The 14,718-nt window shown below is 47.1% G+C and overlaps 1 protein-coding gene and 1 non-coding gene across 2 annotated transcripts in view; both read left to right on the forward strand.

The window, feature by feature from the left end:
- LRRC1 (leucine rich repeat containing 1) overlaps positions 1 to 14,718 on the forward strand; it is a 185,284-nt gene that overhangs the window by 145,844 nt on the left and 24,722 nt on the right. The window contains exon 10 of the mRNA XM_044290858.1: positions 12,833 to 12,916. Coding sequence (XP_044146793.1) covers positions 12,833 to 12,916 — 84 coding nt within the window. The remainder of the gene's footprint in view (positions 1 to 12,832; positions 12,917 to 14,718) is intronic.
- TRNAT-UGU lies at positions 6,536 to 6,605 on the forward strand. Its single transcript has one exon. It is a non-coding gene; the product is annotated as a tRNA-Thr (tRNA).

Here is a 14,718-nt window from a genome sequence, read left to right on the forward strand (position 1 = left end):
TGAGATCCGTTCAGGGCTCTTACAGGCGGTCCAAAACGGATCAGTTTTGCCCTAATGCATTCTGAATGGTAAAGGATCTGCTCAGAATGCATCAGTTTGCATCCGTTCTGTCTCCATTCTGTTTTGGAGGCGGACACCACTCTGCTTGCAGCGTTTTGGTGTCTGTCTGACGAAACTGAGCCAAACGGATCCGTCCTGGCACACAATGTAAGTCAATGGGCACAGATCCGTTTTCTATGACACAATCTGGCACAATAGAAAACTGATCAGTCCTCCATTGACTTTCAATGGTGTTCAAGGCGGATCCGTCTTGGCTATGTTAAAGATGGTACAAACGGATCCGTTCTGAACGGATGCGTTTGTGCAGACCCATGACGGCTCCACACCAAACGCGAGTGTGAAAGTAGCCTAAAGTCTTTAGGCTAGGTCATCTTGTCCACAGGGTTAGAACATGGTTTTTCATTATAATGTCAGTGCGATCATAATGAAGTGTCCATAGATCAAAATGTTTTTTTACTTATTTTCACTTCCATTTTCTGGCTGCTGTGAAAGAGCATTTCCACTTCAAATGGAAAACATATCCTGTAAATATAAATCCTTCAACCTGGTCATGAGAACCCTGACCCCATGGTGACTCGCAGCCACCTGGTAGTTCTTTTAAAGCAATTCTTGGTTGTTGCTTTACATTCATTCAACTGCTTTATACTTTCACCTGCTGTCAAATTCATGAACACAATTGTTTGCTGCCTGCTAGAGAGAGGGCAATCGCCGTCTGTCAGACCATAGGGTGTGCTCCTCCTGCATAGATTTGTTACCACAGATCAATGCCAAAGGAGCAAGCGGGATGCCGCAGCCAGCCAACAGAGGACGCCTTGTGGGGATGTGCTGAAGGAGAGTATATTGAGGAGATGGCCCTGCTGTGATTACTATTGAAGAAAGATAGTCCATCGGATAAGAGAGGAAAAAAGTTTACTTTATGCTCTTCTCATTTTTCTTTTTTGAATCCAATCTAAAAAGTGCGTCACGAGCTCTTCCGTGCACATAATAACCCTCTGGGAGTGAGAATGGCAAGCGTTTTTTCTCTAAACCGATATGATTAGGAAACGGCTGAGTCACATTTCCAGCTACTTGACAGACGGAGACCATCTTTGGACCTGACATTGCTGGCTTTGTGCTTTATTTTATCCAGTCTGCGTTACTATAAAGGGGACCTGTCGCCATGTCAATGCAGTGCCGTCTGCAGGCAGCATGTTCTAGAGCAGACTGATGGATAATTGTATGGGAAAAGATTTGCCAAAATGTGTAATTTGTTCATTTAAATCTCACCTCATTCTGCACTTGGGTGTCATGATGGTGGTCTTACACAGTGACTGACTGCTTTCCCTATGTGAATACAGTCGCCGAGAAGACCACCCGCCTGTCCTCTAGGCCTAGAACGAGCAGATTTTTAAATGAATACGTTTTGCGGAATCTCAGTCAGCCCCAGTTCCTGCCGCTCTGTAGATTGCACTGCATTTCTTTCAGACAGGTTCTCTTTACTTACGTACAGTACAGTGATAGCTTACATGCTCTTACTATAATGAGAACACATCTTTAGGCAATGACATTCAGAATTACAAATCGGAGCTGAACTCCGGGGGGAGAAATGTCTTGCTGACGTGAGCATTGAACAATCGTTCTGCTAATGTAAGAGAAGTCGGAGTCTTTGGTACAGAAAGCTCTGTTCTTTGCCTTTGCTTTGCTGCACACATCATTTGCATGCAAATAAAAAAGTACTTGTTAGAGTGCACTGTCAGATACATTTGTTCCACGATGCTACCTCGCTGTGCAGGCTGTTACAGCTGTCCTTGCTGCTCTTTTGCTTGGGACTTGACAGTAATTTGTCCTGACAGAAATCTGTTGCCTGCAAATGTTTTCTAAAGGCAGAGAGTTCTAATAGGTCCTTGTGACTGTTCTCTGATCTTTGTTTAATGTTAATTGTCTACTGTATTTTTCACCCTGGAAGATGTACCAGCCCATAAGACGCACCTAATCAGACCCCCAATGTTAAGACCCTCAATCAGACCTCCGCTCAAACCAATATGTGAAGGACCCTCAATCAGACCTCCGATAAGAGCCCCAATATATATATAATTTAATGGCACCATCTAATATACCATAGCTTGTAGTGAAAAACGGGAGGGAAAATTCTTTTTTTTTTTCTTTTCTTTTTTTTTAGTTTGTGTTTTTGCTTTCGAAAACCCTTTTTTTTTTTTTTCCCTGTACCTTTAGTCCTTCCGTACTTTTAGGAGACTTGAGCATGCAATCTTCTGATCCCATGTCCAATAGACTGCCATAGCAACTGATTGGAGCCCCCCAATTATGCTACAGTGTCCCCGGTCAGAAGGCAGTGTGAGCCTGCTCCATACAACCACTTAAAGGGTAACTAACCCTTTAGAACGTTTTAAATAAATTTTATTAAACTGCACTGAAATCAATTTAAGTAATATACTTTATTTATGGATTTTACTGTTTTATTAAACGCTGTCAGGGTTTAGCCAAGCTGCAAGGGCAGCGACATGTGCTGCTGCCAGTGCAGAGCTTACTGTGCCCCCTATTCCAGGGCCTGAATCCATACACCGCATAATCTCAATGGTGTACAAGTGTACTGATCTTCAAAATGCCTTAGACATAGCCATTGAACTTCAGGTGCCCATTTGTTTAGTAAAACAGTAAATTCTATAAATAAAGTATATTCTTTTAGTTTCAGGGCATTTAGAACATTTTTAAATAAACTTGTCTAAAGGTGTATTCTGGTATAGAAAACTTGACTACTACTGAAAGTGAGTAAAAAAGAAAATCCTCAATATATAGTAATTCAGTCATGTCAGTAGTTTCCACTTGGTTACTTACCACATTTTGGGCCAATAATTGGTATCTGTAGCTTGCTGCTTAGGGTAATGACCCGTAGTTGAGCTTAAATTTGCTGGTTGAGCGTGCGCTATATTAGAACTAGGAGTTATTAGTGGCTGTAAAGCCCCTTTCACATGAGCGAGTTTTCCGCATTGCACCCGCACTGAATCCTGACCCATGCATTTTAATGGGTCTGTGTACTGTGTTGCGCGAGAATCGCAGTATGTTCTATATTCTGCATTTTTCACCCAGCCCTGGCACCATAGAAGTGACTGGGACTTCAGTGAAAAACACATTGCATCCTGATGCAGTCCAGGTGCAATGTGTTTTTCCCTGACTGTTGCTAGGAGATGTTTATAAACCTTCAGGTTTTTTTTTTCACGCGCATGAAAAACGCATAAAAACGTATTGCACCTGAGCAGAAAAAACTGAACGTAATCGCAGACAAAACTGGCTGAACTTGCTTAACTGAACGTACCCCTGAGCCAATCCGTATTGTTCATGTGAAAGAGGCCTAACTGGGCACTAGTTTGAGAGACTCAGCAAAGAGTTAGCACAATGTGTAATGCACATATTGGGAGAAACCTTCTCTTCAGTAATTGGGGGAACTCCCTCCCCCGTCGGGCCAAACTCCATGAGTCCTCCCCCGTCGGGCCAAACTCCATGAGTCCTCCCCCGTCGGGCCAAACTCCATGAGTCCTCCCCCGTCGGGCCAAACTCCATGAGTCCTCCCCCGTCGGGCCAAACTCCATGAGTCCTCCCCCGTCGGGCCAAACTCCATGAGTCCTCCCCCGTCGGGCCAAACTCCATGAGTCCTCCCCCGTCGGGCCAAACTCCATGAGTCCTCCCCCGTCGGGCCAAACTCCATGAGTCCTCCCCCGTCGGGCCAAACTCCATGAGTCCTCCCCCGTCGGGCCAAACTCCATGAGTCCTCCCCCGTCGGGCCAAACTCCATGAGTCCTCCCCCGTCGGGCCAAACTCCATGAGTCCTCCCCCGTCGGGCCAAACTCCATGAGTCCTCCCCCGTCGGGCCAAACTCCATGAGTCCTCCCCCGTCGGGCCAAACTCCATGAGTCCTCCCCCGTCGGGCCAAACTCCATGAGTCCTCCCCCGTCGGGCCAAACTCCATGAGTCCTCCCCCGTCGGGCCAAACTCCATGAGTCCTCCCCCGTCGGGCCAAACTCCATGAGTCCTCCCCCGTCGGGCCAAACTCCATGAGTCCTCCCCCGTCGGGCCAAACTCCATGAGTCCTCCCCCGTCGGGCCAAACTCCATGAGTCCTCCCCCGTCGGGCCAAACTCCATGAGTCCTCCCCCGTCGGGCCAAACTCCATGAGTCCTCCCCCGTCGGGCCAAACTCCATGAGTCCTCCCCCGTCGGGCCAAACTCCATGAGTCCTCCCCCGTCGGGCCAAACTCCATGAGTCCTCCCCCGTCGGGCCAAACTCCATGAGTCCTCCCCCGTCGGGCCAAACTCCATGAGTCCTCCCCCGTCGGGCCAAACTCCATGAGTCCTCCCCCGTCGGGCCAAACTCCATGAGTCCTCCCCCGTCGGGCCAAACTCCATGAGTCCTCCCCCGTCGGGCCAAACTCCATGAGTCCTCCCCCGTCGGGCCAAACTCCATGAGTCCTCCCCCGTCGGGCCAAACTCCATGAGTCCTCCCCCGTCGGGCCAAACTCCATGAGTCCTCCCCCGTCGGGCCAAACTCCATGAGTCCTCCCCCGTCGGGCCAAACTCCATGAGTCCTCCCCCGTCGGGCCAAACTCCATGAGTCCTCCCCCGTCGGGCCAAACTCCATGAGTCCTCCCCCGTCGGGCCAAACTCCATGAGTCCTCCCCCGTCGGGCCAAACTCCATGAGTCCTCCCCCGTCGGGCCAAACTCCATGAGTCCTCCCCCGTCGGGCCAAACTCCATGAGTCCTCCCCCGTCGGGCCAAACTCCATGAGTCCTCCCCCGTCGGGCCAAACTCCATGAGTCCTCCCCCGTCGGGCCAAACTCCATGAGTCCTCCCCCGTCGGGCCAAACTCCATGAGTCCTCCCCCGTCGGGCCAAACTCCATGAGTCCTCCCCCGTCGGGCCAAACTCCATGAGTCCTCCCCCGTCGGGCCAAACTCCATGAGTCCTCCCCCGTCGGGCCAAACTCCATGAGTCCTCCCCCGTCGGGCCAAACTCCATGAGTCCTCCCCCGTCGGGCCAAACTCCATGAGTCCTCCCCCGTCGGGCCAAACTCCATGAGTCCTCCCCCGTCGGGCCAAACTCCATGAGTCCTCCCCCGTCGGGCCAAACTCCATGAGTCCTCCCCCGTCGGGCCAAACTCCATGAGTCCTCCCCCGTCGGGCCAAACTCCATGAGTCCTCCCCCGTCGGGCCAAACTCCATGAGTCCTCCCCCGTCGCGTCGGGCCAAACTCCATGAGTCCTCCCCCGTCGGGCCAAACTCCATGAGTCCTCCCCCGTCGGGCCAAACTCCATGAGTCCTCCCCCGTCGGGCCAAACTCCATGAGTCCTCCCCCGTCGGGCCAAACTCCATGAGTCCTCCCCCGTCGGGCCAAACTCCATGAGTCCTCCCCCGTCGGGCCAAACTCCATGAGTCCTCCCCCGTCGGGCCAAACTCCATGAGTCCTCCCCCGTCGGGCCAAACTCCATGAGTCCTCCCCCGTCGGGCCAAACTCCATGAGTCCTCCCCCGTCGGGCCAAACTCCATGAGTCCTCCCCCGTCGGGCCAAACTCCATGAGTCCTCCCCCGTCGGGCCAAACTCCATGAGTCCTCCCCCGTCGGGCCAAACTCCATGAGTCCTCCCCCGTCGGGCCAAACTCCATGAGTCCTCCCCCGTCGGGCCAAACTCCATGAGTCCTCCCCCGTCGGGCCAAACTCCATGAGTCCTCCCCCGTCGGGCCAAACTCCATGAGTCCTCCCCCGTCGGGCCAAACTCCATGAGTCCTCCCCCGTCGGGCCAAACTCCATGAGTCCTCCCCCGTCGGGCCAAACTCCATGAGTCCTCCCCCGTCGGGCCAAACTCCATGAGTCCTCCCCCGTCGGGCCAAACTCCATGAGTCCTCCCCCGTCGGGCCAAACTCCATGAGTCCTCCCCCGTCGGGCCAAACTCCATGAGTCCTCCCCCGTCGGGCCAAACTCCATGAGTCCTCCCCCGTCGGGCCAAACTCCATGAGTCCTCCCCCGTCGGGCCAAACTCCATGAGTCCTCCCCCGTCGGGCCAAACTCCATGAGTCCTCCCCCGTCGGGCCAAACTCCATGAGTCCTCCCCCGTCGGGCCAAACTCCATGAGTCCTCCCCCGTCGGGCCAAACTCCATGAGTCCTCCCCCGTCGGGCCAAACTCCATGAGTCCTGCCCCGTCGGGCCAAACTCCATGAGTCCTCCCCCGTCGGGCCAAACTCCATGAGTCCTCCCCCGTCGGGCCAAACTCCATGAGTCCTCCTAATAGAATGTAAAATGTTTACAGCAAGCACTGGCACCACAGACCACTGGCACCAGTACTGGATACAAGTTTCCTTGGTGTATAATGAAGGCACGCCGTGTTCAGCCGCTGACATGCACGTGCTTCTCTCCAGCACACGTTACATCAGCAGCCGCTAGAGACTGGTTCGCCTACAAGTGAATGCGATTAATTTCCTAACAGCGGATGGCTCCATAGTTCAGGGGTCAGAGCTCTGGTCTTGTAAACCAGGGGTCGCGAGTTCAAATCTCGCTGGCACATTCACAAATGTATTTATTTATTTTTTGTCTGTTAATATTTGTACTATTACTTATTCCATTTAGTAAGCAAAGAACATTTTAGCGCAATTTATTATATGAAATATGCTTTCCGTTATCATATAAATATGACAGGTCTGCTTACACATAATTCAGGATAGATACAGAGATGAACACAGCATGCCTCCATTATACACCAAGGAAACTTGTATCCAGTACTGGTGCCTGGTATTAGTGTCCATAATACATATATATATAATGTGTGAAAACAATGGTCTGTGGTGCCAGCACTTGCTGTAAACATATTTTACTTTCTATTACTACGGCTGATGGAGTTTAGGCTGAGACCTGATGTCTGACCCCTGACTGCTGAGAGCTGACATAATGGCTGATGGAGTTTGGGCTGAGGGCTGAGGGCTGATGGAGGAGATATTTTTTGACTGACTGCTGAGGTTGGAGGGAGTTTTGGCTGACGTCTAAGGATGTCCTAATATGTATGCCGTATGTGTTTAGGTTGTAGTATTGGTGTTGTACTGTTACTGTGTGATAAGCCTGCAGCCTTCAAGTTTCTCTTCTTGGAATACTGATTTAGGTTAGCTACAGGACCATGAAGACTTAATTTGTTCTTTTGATGGTTCTTTTGTATGTTATACAAAGTTGAGTCAAATTATTATGACAATCGGCGAATATCAAAAGTAACTGCCATATGCAGCACAGACAGCAGCTAGATGGGCTGGGAGTCACTTGGTAAGATCCTGGTAGGTTGTCAAAGGTATCTGGAGCCATGCTGACTGCAGTGCATCCCACAGCTGCTGGATGGTGTGTGGGGAGGATCAATAGAGTGAACATAACAATTGAGGCGATCGCACAAATGCTCAATTGGGTTTAAGTCTAATGAATTTAGGAGCTAGTGTAGTACTTGGAAGTCTTGATCATGCTTTTCCAACCAATGTTGGACATTTCTAGCCATGTGAAGTGTTTAATTATCCTGCTGGAATATCTCATCTACCCCAGGGAAGACATTCAGCATGTATGGGTGCGCATGATCTGCAAGGATGGATTCATACCCAAATCATTTCATAGTGCCTTCCACATGGATGAGTGGGCTCAGAGAATGCCACGAAAACATTCCACAGACAATAATGCTGCTACCACCAGCTTGTGTTTGTACTCTGATGTTTCTCACCTGGCACGCCAATGTCCATCCATTCGATAAAGCGGAAAACATGACTCATCAGAGAAGACAACCCTTCAGCAGACGTCCAATTCTGCTACTGCCGCAAAAATTGGTGATGCTTTAACAGGTGCAGTGACCATCCATCTGCTTCAGAGCCCCATACGCAGTAAGGTTCACTGAACTGTTTTAGACACGCATCTAGTAGCCCCCTGGTTCATTTTGCCGGTGAGCTGCTCCACTGTAGCATGTCAGTCCACCCTTGTGAACATTTTTATCTAACGTTCACCTCTCACGTCAATGGCACGTGGTGTAGTTTATTTGAAATACACTTAACTCACAATACATTTTTAAAGGGGTTCTCTGGGAATTAAGAAAATTAAAATACTTAAATATTACTTTATTATACCTATATTGCCAAATACCTTTCATTACAATGGCTCGTTTTGTCTAGGGTGTAATCATCAGGAACAATAAAAAGGCCGCCTCCTATTAGTACGCACAAAACCTGTCCTAATCAAACAAGAGAACATGTTACTTCACAACACTGGGCCAAATAGCTGTCTCAGTCTTCTCTCTGCTCTACTTGTCTGGTATTATGGTCCTGAATACAGCTGATACAGTACAGAGAGGACAGACTGCGGTAATGTGGGGCTGTGGTAATGGAGACAAGTGCTACTGCTCATCATCCACATCCCTACTTCCTCTCTGTACTTCATTTCGCCTCATGAACTATATTCGTACAGAGATTCAGCTGAAGATCATATTAAACTGTATTCAAGATCATAATTCCTGACAAGTAGAGCAGGTGATGGAAGAGAACTTTTTAGCTCAGTGTTGTGAAGTAACTTGTCCTCCTGTGTGATGACAGGGTTTGTCTGCACTAATAGGATGGTGGCCATTTTATTTCTCCTAATAATTGCTCCCCAGACAAAATGAGCCATTATAACTAATGAAAGGTATTTTGGAATATATGATGATAAAGTAATATTTAAAGGGAACCTGTCCCCGGGATTTGATGTATAGAGGTGAGGAAATGGGTTGCTAGATGGCCGCTAGCACATACGCAATACCCAGTCTCCATAGCTCTGTGTGCTTTTATTGTGTAAAAAAAAAAAAAAAAAACTGTTGCGCGAGCTAGCGCATGCGCAGTTCCTTCCCTGAGGCTGGGAAGAAACACTATGATGACACTGCGCATGCGCTAGCTCGCGCATCGCAAGATTACAGCTCTCTGGCTTTCTGACGTCTGGGACCAAGGTGGGGATTCTGAGCATGCGGGGCTGTGCTGGGCTCCTTCACGCTGGACTCATCTCACGTACAGGACACATCTCAGGTTAATTTGGATCAAATCGGTTTTTTTCCACAACAATAAAAGCACACAGAGCTATGGGGACTGGGTATTGCGGATATGCTAGGCAGCGGCCATCTAGCAAGCCGTGTCCTCAGCTCTATACATCAAATCCCGGTGACAGGTTCCCTTTAAGTGTTTTCAGTCATTTTAATTTCTTAATTCCCAGAGAACCCCATTTAACCACAATAGCACAAGAACAGTTCACAAACGGCATAGTTTAAGAAATGCTTCAACCCTTGGAGCGAAAGCCAATAATCATCCCTTCTTGCTCTGATAAATTGACGTTTTTACCTATGAGAGCAAGGAGGGATATGAGTGCAGATACCTTATGGCACACCTTATATACCCACCAAGCCAGCTCAGGACACATGACTTCCTTCATGAGCTACCCGCTGCCATCTACTAAAGTAAATGCTGGTTTGGCCAACTGCCCAAACTTTCCCCCAACATCTCCTGTCGGGTACGGTTGGAAGCCCTCAATACACGTTTGATGCCCGGCTAGTCTCTGTGAAATCTGTAAGTTCGGTTGACATCAGTGTAAAGTACTGTATATGATCAGTTTTGCTGATTGATTCTGAGCAATCATAAATGCAAAAAAAGTTAATGTAAAGCTTGTAAGTAATGAAAGTTGGTTTCATAGATACTACGAGATGGCAATAAATACATAAAAAGCTTTGAATTTGAAAAAGTTGGAAGGGTAAGGTATTCAGGCATTAGGCTAAATTGAATCATTTATACAAGATAACATCTTATGCCTAATGAAAGGAATAATGGAAGGTATTGAGCGTTTCCCCAGAGTAAAAATTAATACAGTCAAAAAGTGTATTCTGACAAAATAATATACATAATAAGATGCATTGCAGTTTCATTTTTTTTAAGAAACAAAGGAACATTAAACCCAGAAATGAATACTAAACAGGCATTATAGTTGTTTTCACTGCTTGTCAGTCTTGTCAGTTTCTGACACAATGTTGTAGAAATCCCGTAGAAGCCAAAGGGGTTAATCTTCAATTAGAGACCGACTAGGGGTGGTGATACTTATTCATGGGGGTGGCTTCTGTAGATATTGGTGACCTACCCTAGGATAGGTTATGAGTCTCAGATCAGTGGGGATCTGAAAGCAAGCACCCCCACTAATCTGGTATTGATGACTGAGAGTAGGTCATAAATATCTATAGGCTAAAAAGCCTCTTTAAAGGGGTTGCCTCACTTCACCAAATGGCATTCATCATGTATTGTGATTGTCCATATTGCCTCCTTTGCTGGCTTAATTCATTGTTCCATCACATTTAACATGCGTGTTTCCAGAAATCCAGCAGTGGTGGCCGTGCTTGCACACTATAGGAAAAAGCTCAGGCCACATTGTATCTGCTCTGCAGCGGTGGCTGTAGCCCCCGACTACGAGCAGTGTATAATGTGATGGAAAATTCATCAAGCCAACAATGGAGGCAGCAATATGGACAATCACAAAACATTAGTGCCTTATATTAACTTTCTCTACATGATAAATGGTATTTGCTGAAGTGACACATTTAGTCTGAAGACACAGTAATTGATGCAGTGGCTGTTATGTGTAGCTGTCAATAGACAACAATAATAGGAGTATTTCTTAGAACATTTGTTTTTGTGACAAATGTAGCGCTGTTACTTCATATGAACCCAGCTCTAGTATCCATATTGTATTCTAGCAGACTAGATACTGTTCCTAGGAGCATATAAAAGTATATGTGACAAATTGCAGATTTCAGTGGGTCCAACTGCTTGGACCCCCGGTAATCCTGACAATGGGCCCTTGAGTGCCCACTTTCATTGGGTAGTGTGTAGCAGTATTGTGCATGTTGGTCCACTGCTCTATTCACTTCTTTAGGACTTGAGGGGTTGTCCTGCTAATAAAAAAAAAAAGGAAAATCTAATATATAAAGCTGTGTGTGTGTGTGTGTGTGTGTGTGTGTGTGTGTGTGTGTGTATCCGCTAAAGGAATCCACACCATCACATTTACAATCGTGAAATTTGACACACAGGTGCATCAGGTGTCCGGAGAGGTTTTAGACTGGGTCTCGGCTCTCTAGGACGTATCGTTCCGGAGATATTCCCCCCCCCCCCCCACCCACCCCCAAAATGTAAATATGGCACATCACATGACCTACATTAGCCAATAGAAGCCTGCAGGTCTTTCTCTTCATATCCCAAAAGCCATACACATGGTCACATGTTCTTTATTAGCCAATAGAAGCTCGCAGGCCCTTCCTTAGTCTCCACATACACACTGTTTTACACCAGGTTTCCATAACAACCCAGCCATTTTTCTTCACTGCTGCAGGTCCGCTTTAAAGGGGCAGTTCTGTGGAGGTCACAGTTCAGGGGCAGGTAGGGTGGCCATTCAGGCCACCCTCAAAAGACTGACTTAAAAACCCTGTCCCCAGGTTCCGCTAAGCCATGCCCCCTCTCATTCCGCAGCCGATGGGGATTGAAAAAACAAAGGTAAAAATCAACAGTGCTGCTGTCTGAGAGTGAGCTGTTCAAAAGGACATCCCTGTGTCCGTCCAGGCCCTGCGCCGGACAGAGAACAAGTAGTCTGAAAGCCGGACTGTTCGGCTTAAAACCAGACCTCTGGCCACCCTAGGAGCAGGCTGCTGTGGAGGTCAGTTAAGGAGACAGTTCGCTATAGAGGTCAGTGTTAAGGGGCAAATTGCTGTAGAGGCCACTGTTAAGGGGACAGGGTGTTGTGGAAATCACTGTTAAGGAGATGGGGTACTCTGCAGGTCACTAATAAAGGCACGCCGCTGTGAAGGTCACTGTTAAGGGGGTGGGATGCTGTTAAGGTCTTTAAGGGGACCGGGAACTGTTGAGGTCACAGTTAAGGGGACGGTCCACTATGGAGGTCACTGTTAAGGGGGTGGGGTTTTGTGGCGGTCACATTTTAAGGGAACAGAACTATGTAGAGGTTACTGTTAAGGGGGAGGGTTGTTGTGGAAATCTCTTAACGAGACAGGGTACTGTGGAGGTTACTAATAAAGGGGCGGAGTACTGTAGACGTCACTGTTATGGGGGATACTGTCTATCTTTTAACGAGACAAACAAACATGAAATGAAATAGATGAAATATACCTATGCGAAGTCGGGTCCTTGTGCTAGTATATAGTTAAAATTAAAATTTAAAATGTTCATACCTTACCAAATCCTGCTTCTCCCAATTTGAGGTTTCCTAATCTTCTACCAGCAGAACAGATTGCTCTGCCAATAATTGGCTGAAGGCAGGTTTATACGCTCCGAGGAGCAGCCAGTTATCAGGAACCAACTGGCTGCTTGTTCAGTAGGAGTGAAACTGCATGCAGGGATCACCTCCACAGTATGGGAACAAGCACGAAAACTCCTCATCAGAGATATTGTGGTCTTGCTTCATTTTTCAATATCAAAAGAAAAAAGAGAAATTTTAAGTGTAAGCCCTGGTTTCGATGCTCAGTAATTGTGCGTTTGTCCCATCTACTATGTGCAAATGACGATAAAGCCTACCTGGACTGCTTCAACTGTGGTACTATGTTCCCTCTCCATTTTTTCTGATTATGTCAAGGGTAAAATGTCAGGATGGAATTAAACAGTACTGTTAACCTACCATAATTTATTATGTTCTGTTCTCCAGCATTGTTAGTCTGACAGTCTCACAAGCCAAAACACAATTTGTGTACAATTTTGTTTATTTCCACAGGTTTTGCCAAAAAGCATTGGGAAATTAAAGAAGCTGAGCAACCTGAACATTGATAGGAATAAATTAATGTCCTTGCCAAAAGAGGTGAGAAAAGAAGAATTCTGCTAAAGGATACTTAGATTGTGATCTGTACAATCCGGCAATGCCACATCCGGTGAACTCTGACAGGCTGTTCTCTGCCAGAACAGCTTGCCGGAAATGTTCACCAGAGATGCGAATGTGGCCTTAGATTGACTTCTTACAATAGTGTAGTTTTAATGCCTGGCTTAGAGAGAACAATATGCAGGTCTCTAACTGCCCCACTTACCAGCTATAGAGGGTTAGGGCAAGTCCAAATTGGGTGGATTTGAAGTACAGATTCCAAACTGAATATCTACACGTGAATATGGTTTTGAAAACGCCCTCTCATGTGGTGGAAATTTTCCACGTGGATGAAAGAATTTGCTGCAGATTTTGACAGCAAAAAGTTGTTGATTTTACATCATGGATATCACCCTTTTTGTATATAGCAGAAGTCTGCTCTAAATCCACAGTGCAATTGGCATGTTCAGCCAAATTTACCATCGGGAACAGACATTAGGAAAAAACGCTTGTTTCTGATAATTGACATATGTAAAGGTACCATAGATCACCCAATAAACAAGCAAAATGCTTGTGAAATTGTTTATGCAGACACCTGTAGTTTCTGGGCTGCTGATACAGCACGATCTGCTGCCCATAAACAGTGAATCTGTAGGAGGACAAGTGATTGCAGTAGCTATCTCTTGTTCCTATACAGTGGAGGTGATTTGCTGCATGTAAATACAGCTCTTGCCTCCACTATGAACAGGCAGTTATTTGGAAGGAACTGCTCGTTCCTGATAAATGCTTTCTCAGTTATTGCGTGTAAATGCACGTTAACATGCAGATTCTGCTGAGGTATTACTCCATATTTGCAGAGAGATCCATGGCAAAGTCTGGACTTACCCCTTGGCTACAATCACACATATGTATTAGAGCGGGGATCAGCAACCTTCGGCACTCCAGCTGTTGTGAAACTACAATTCCCAGCATGCTCCATTCATTTCTATGTAAGTTCTTAGAAGAGCAGAGCAAGTATGCATGTTGGGAGTTGGTTTCACAACAGCTGGAGTGCCGGAGGTTGCCTATCCCTGTATTAGAGCCTGACCACCAGTTTATTGACCCAAAGTCACAGCATCATTGATCCCTATGATGCTGTAATTTCAGGTCCATAAACCTGTGGTTAGGCCCATATATGCACCTATAATATGTACATGTAAATGTGTCCATAATACGCTCATCTGGAGATGGCCTTAGAGGTAAATTGCATGTCACTAAGTGCTTTGAAGCCAATTTGGAAGTATGTGACCACTCTCCAATAACTAATGCATGATACAACTGTCAGTGTTGAGAATAAAAGTGCTATTGGTCAATTGTGATGGCATATTAACTGAATAAGCACAGTGCCTCATTTTGAAATGATTTGAATTCTGATTATTATTTTTTTAATTTTTTAAAATCGGTAGGTTTTACTTCAATTTTCTGGGTGGCATTCAAATCCTGTATGGACTGCTGCTACTAATTGTAACAGCGGCTGCTGTGTGCTGCCCCTGTTTACTGCTGCGGTCCCAGACCCCTTGTTCAGCAGTGATCTGCTACCAGAGCTTTCCCATTCACCGCTGCCTGGGCTCTGTCCATGTAGGTACTGTTTTGGGATCCGCTCCACAGTTTCCATTCAGCCCTGGCCACAGCATGCTTGCTGCTTGTTCCCTGCAGCACTTCCTTAAGCCGGTGCGCATCACTTCCTGTGCCTTATGGGTTAGATCATGTGACCTCGCTGACCAATCCTAGCCCTCCTGCAGGTATATAAGTAGCTCAGCCCCTTT

This window comes from Bufo gargarizans, chromosome 4, assembly GCF_014858855.1.
Source record: "Bufo gargarizans isolate SCDJY-AF-19 chromosome 4, ASM1485885v1, whole genome shotgun sequence".
In the NCBI taxonomy this organism is placed as follows: Eukaryota; Metazoa; Chordata; class Amphibia; order Anura; family Bufonidae; genus Bufo; species Bufo gargarizans.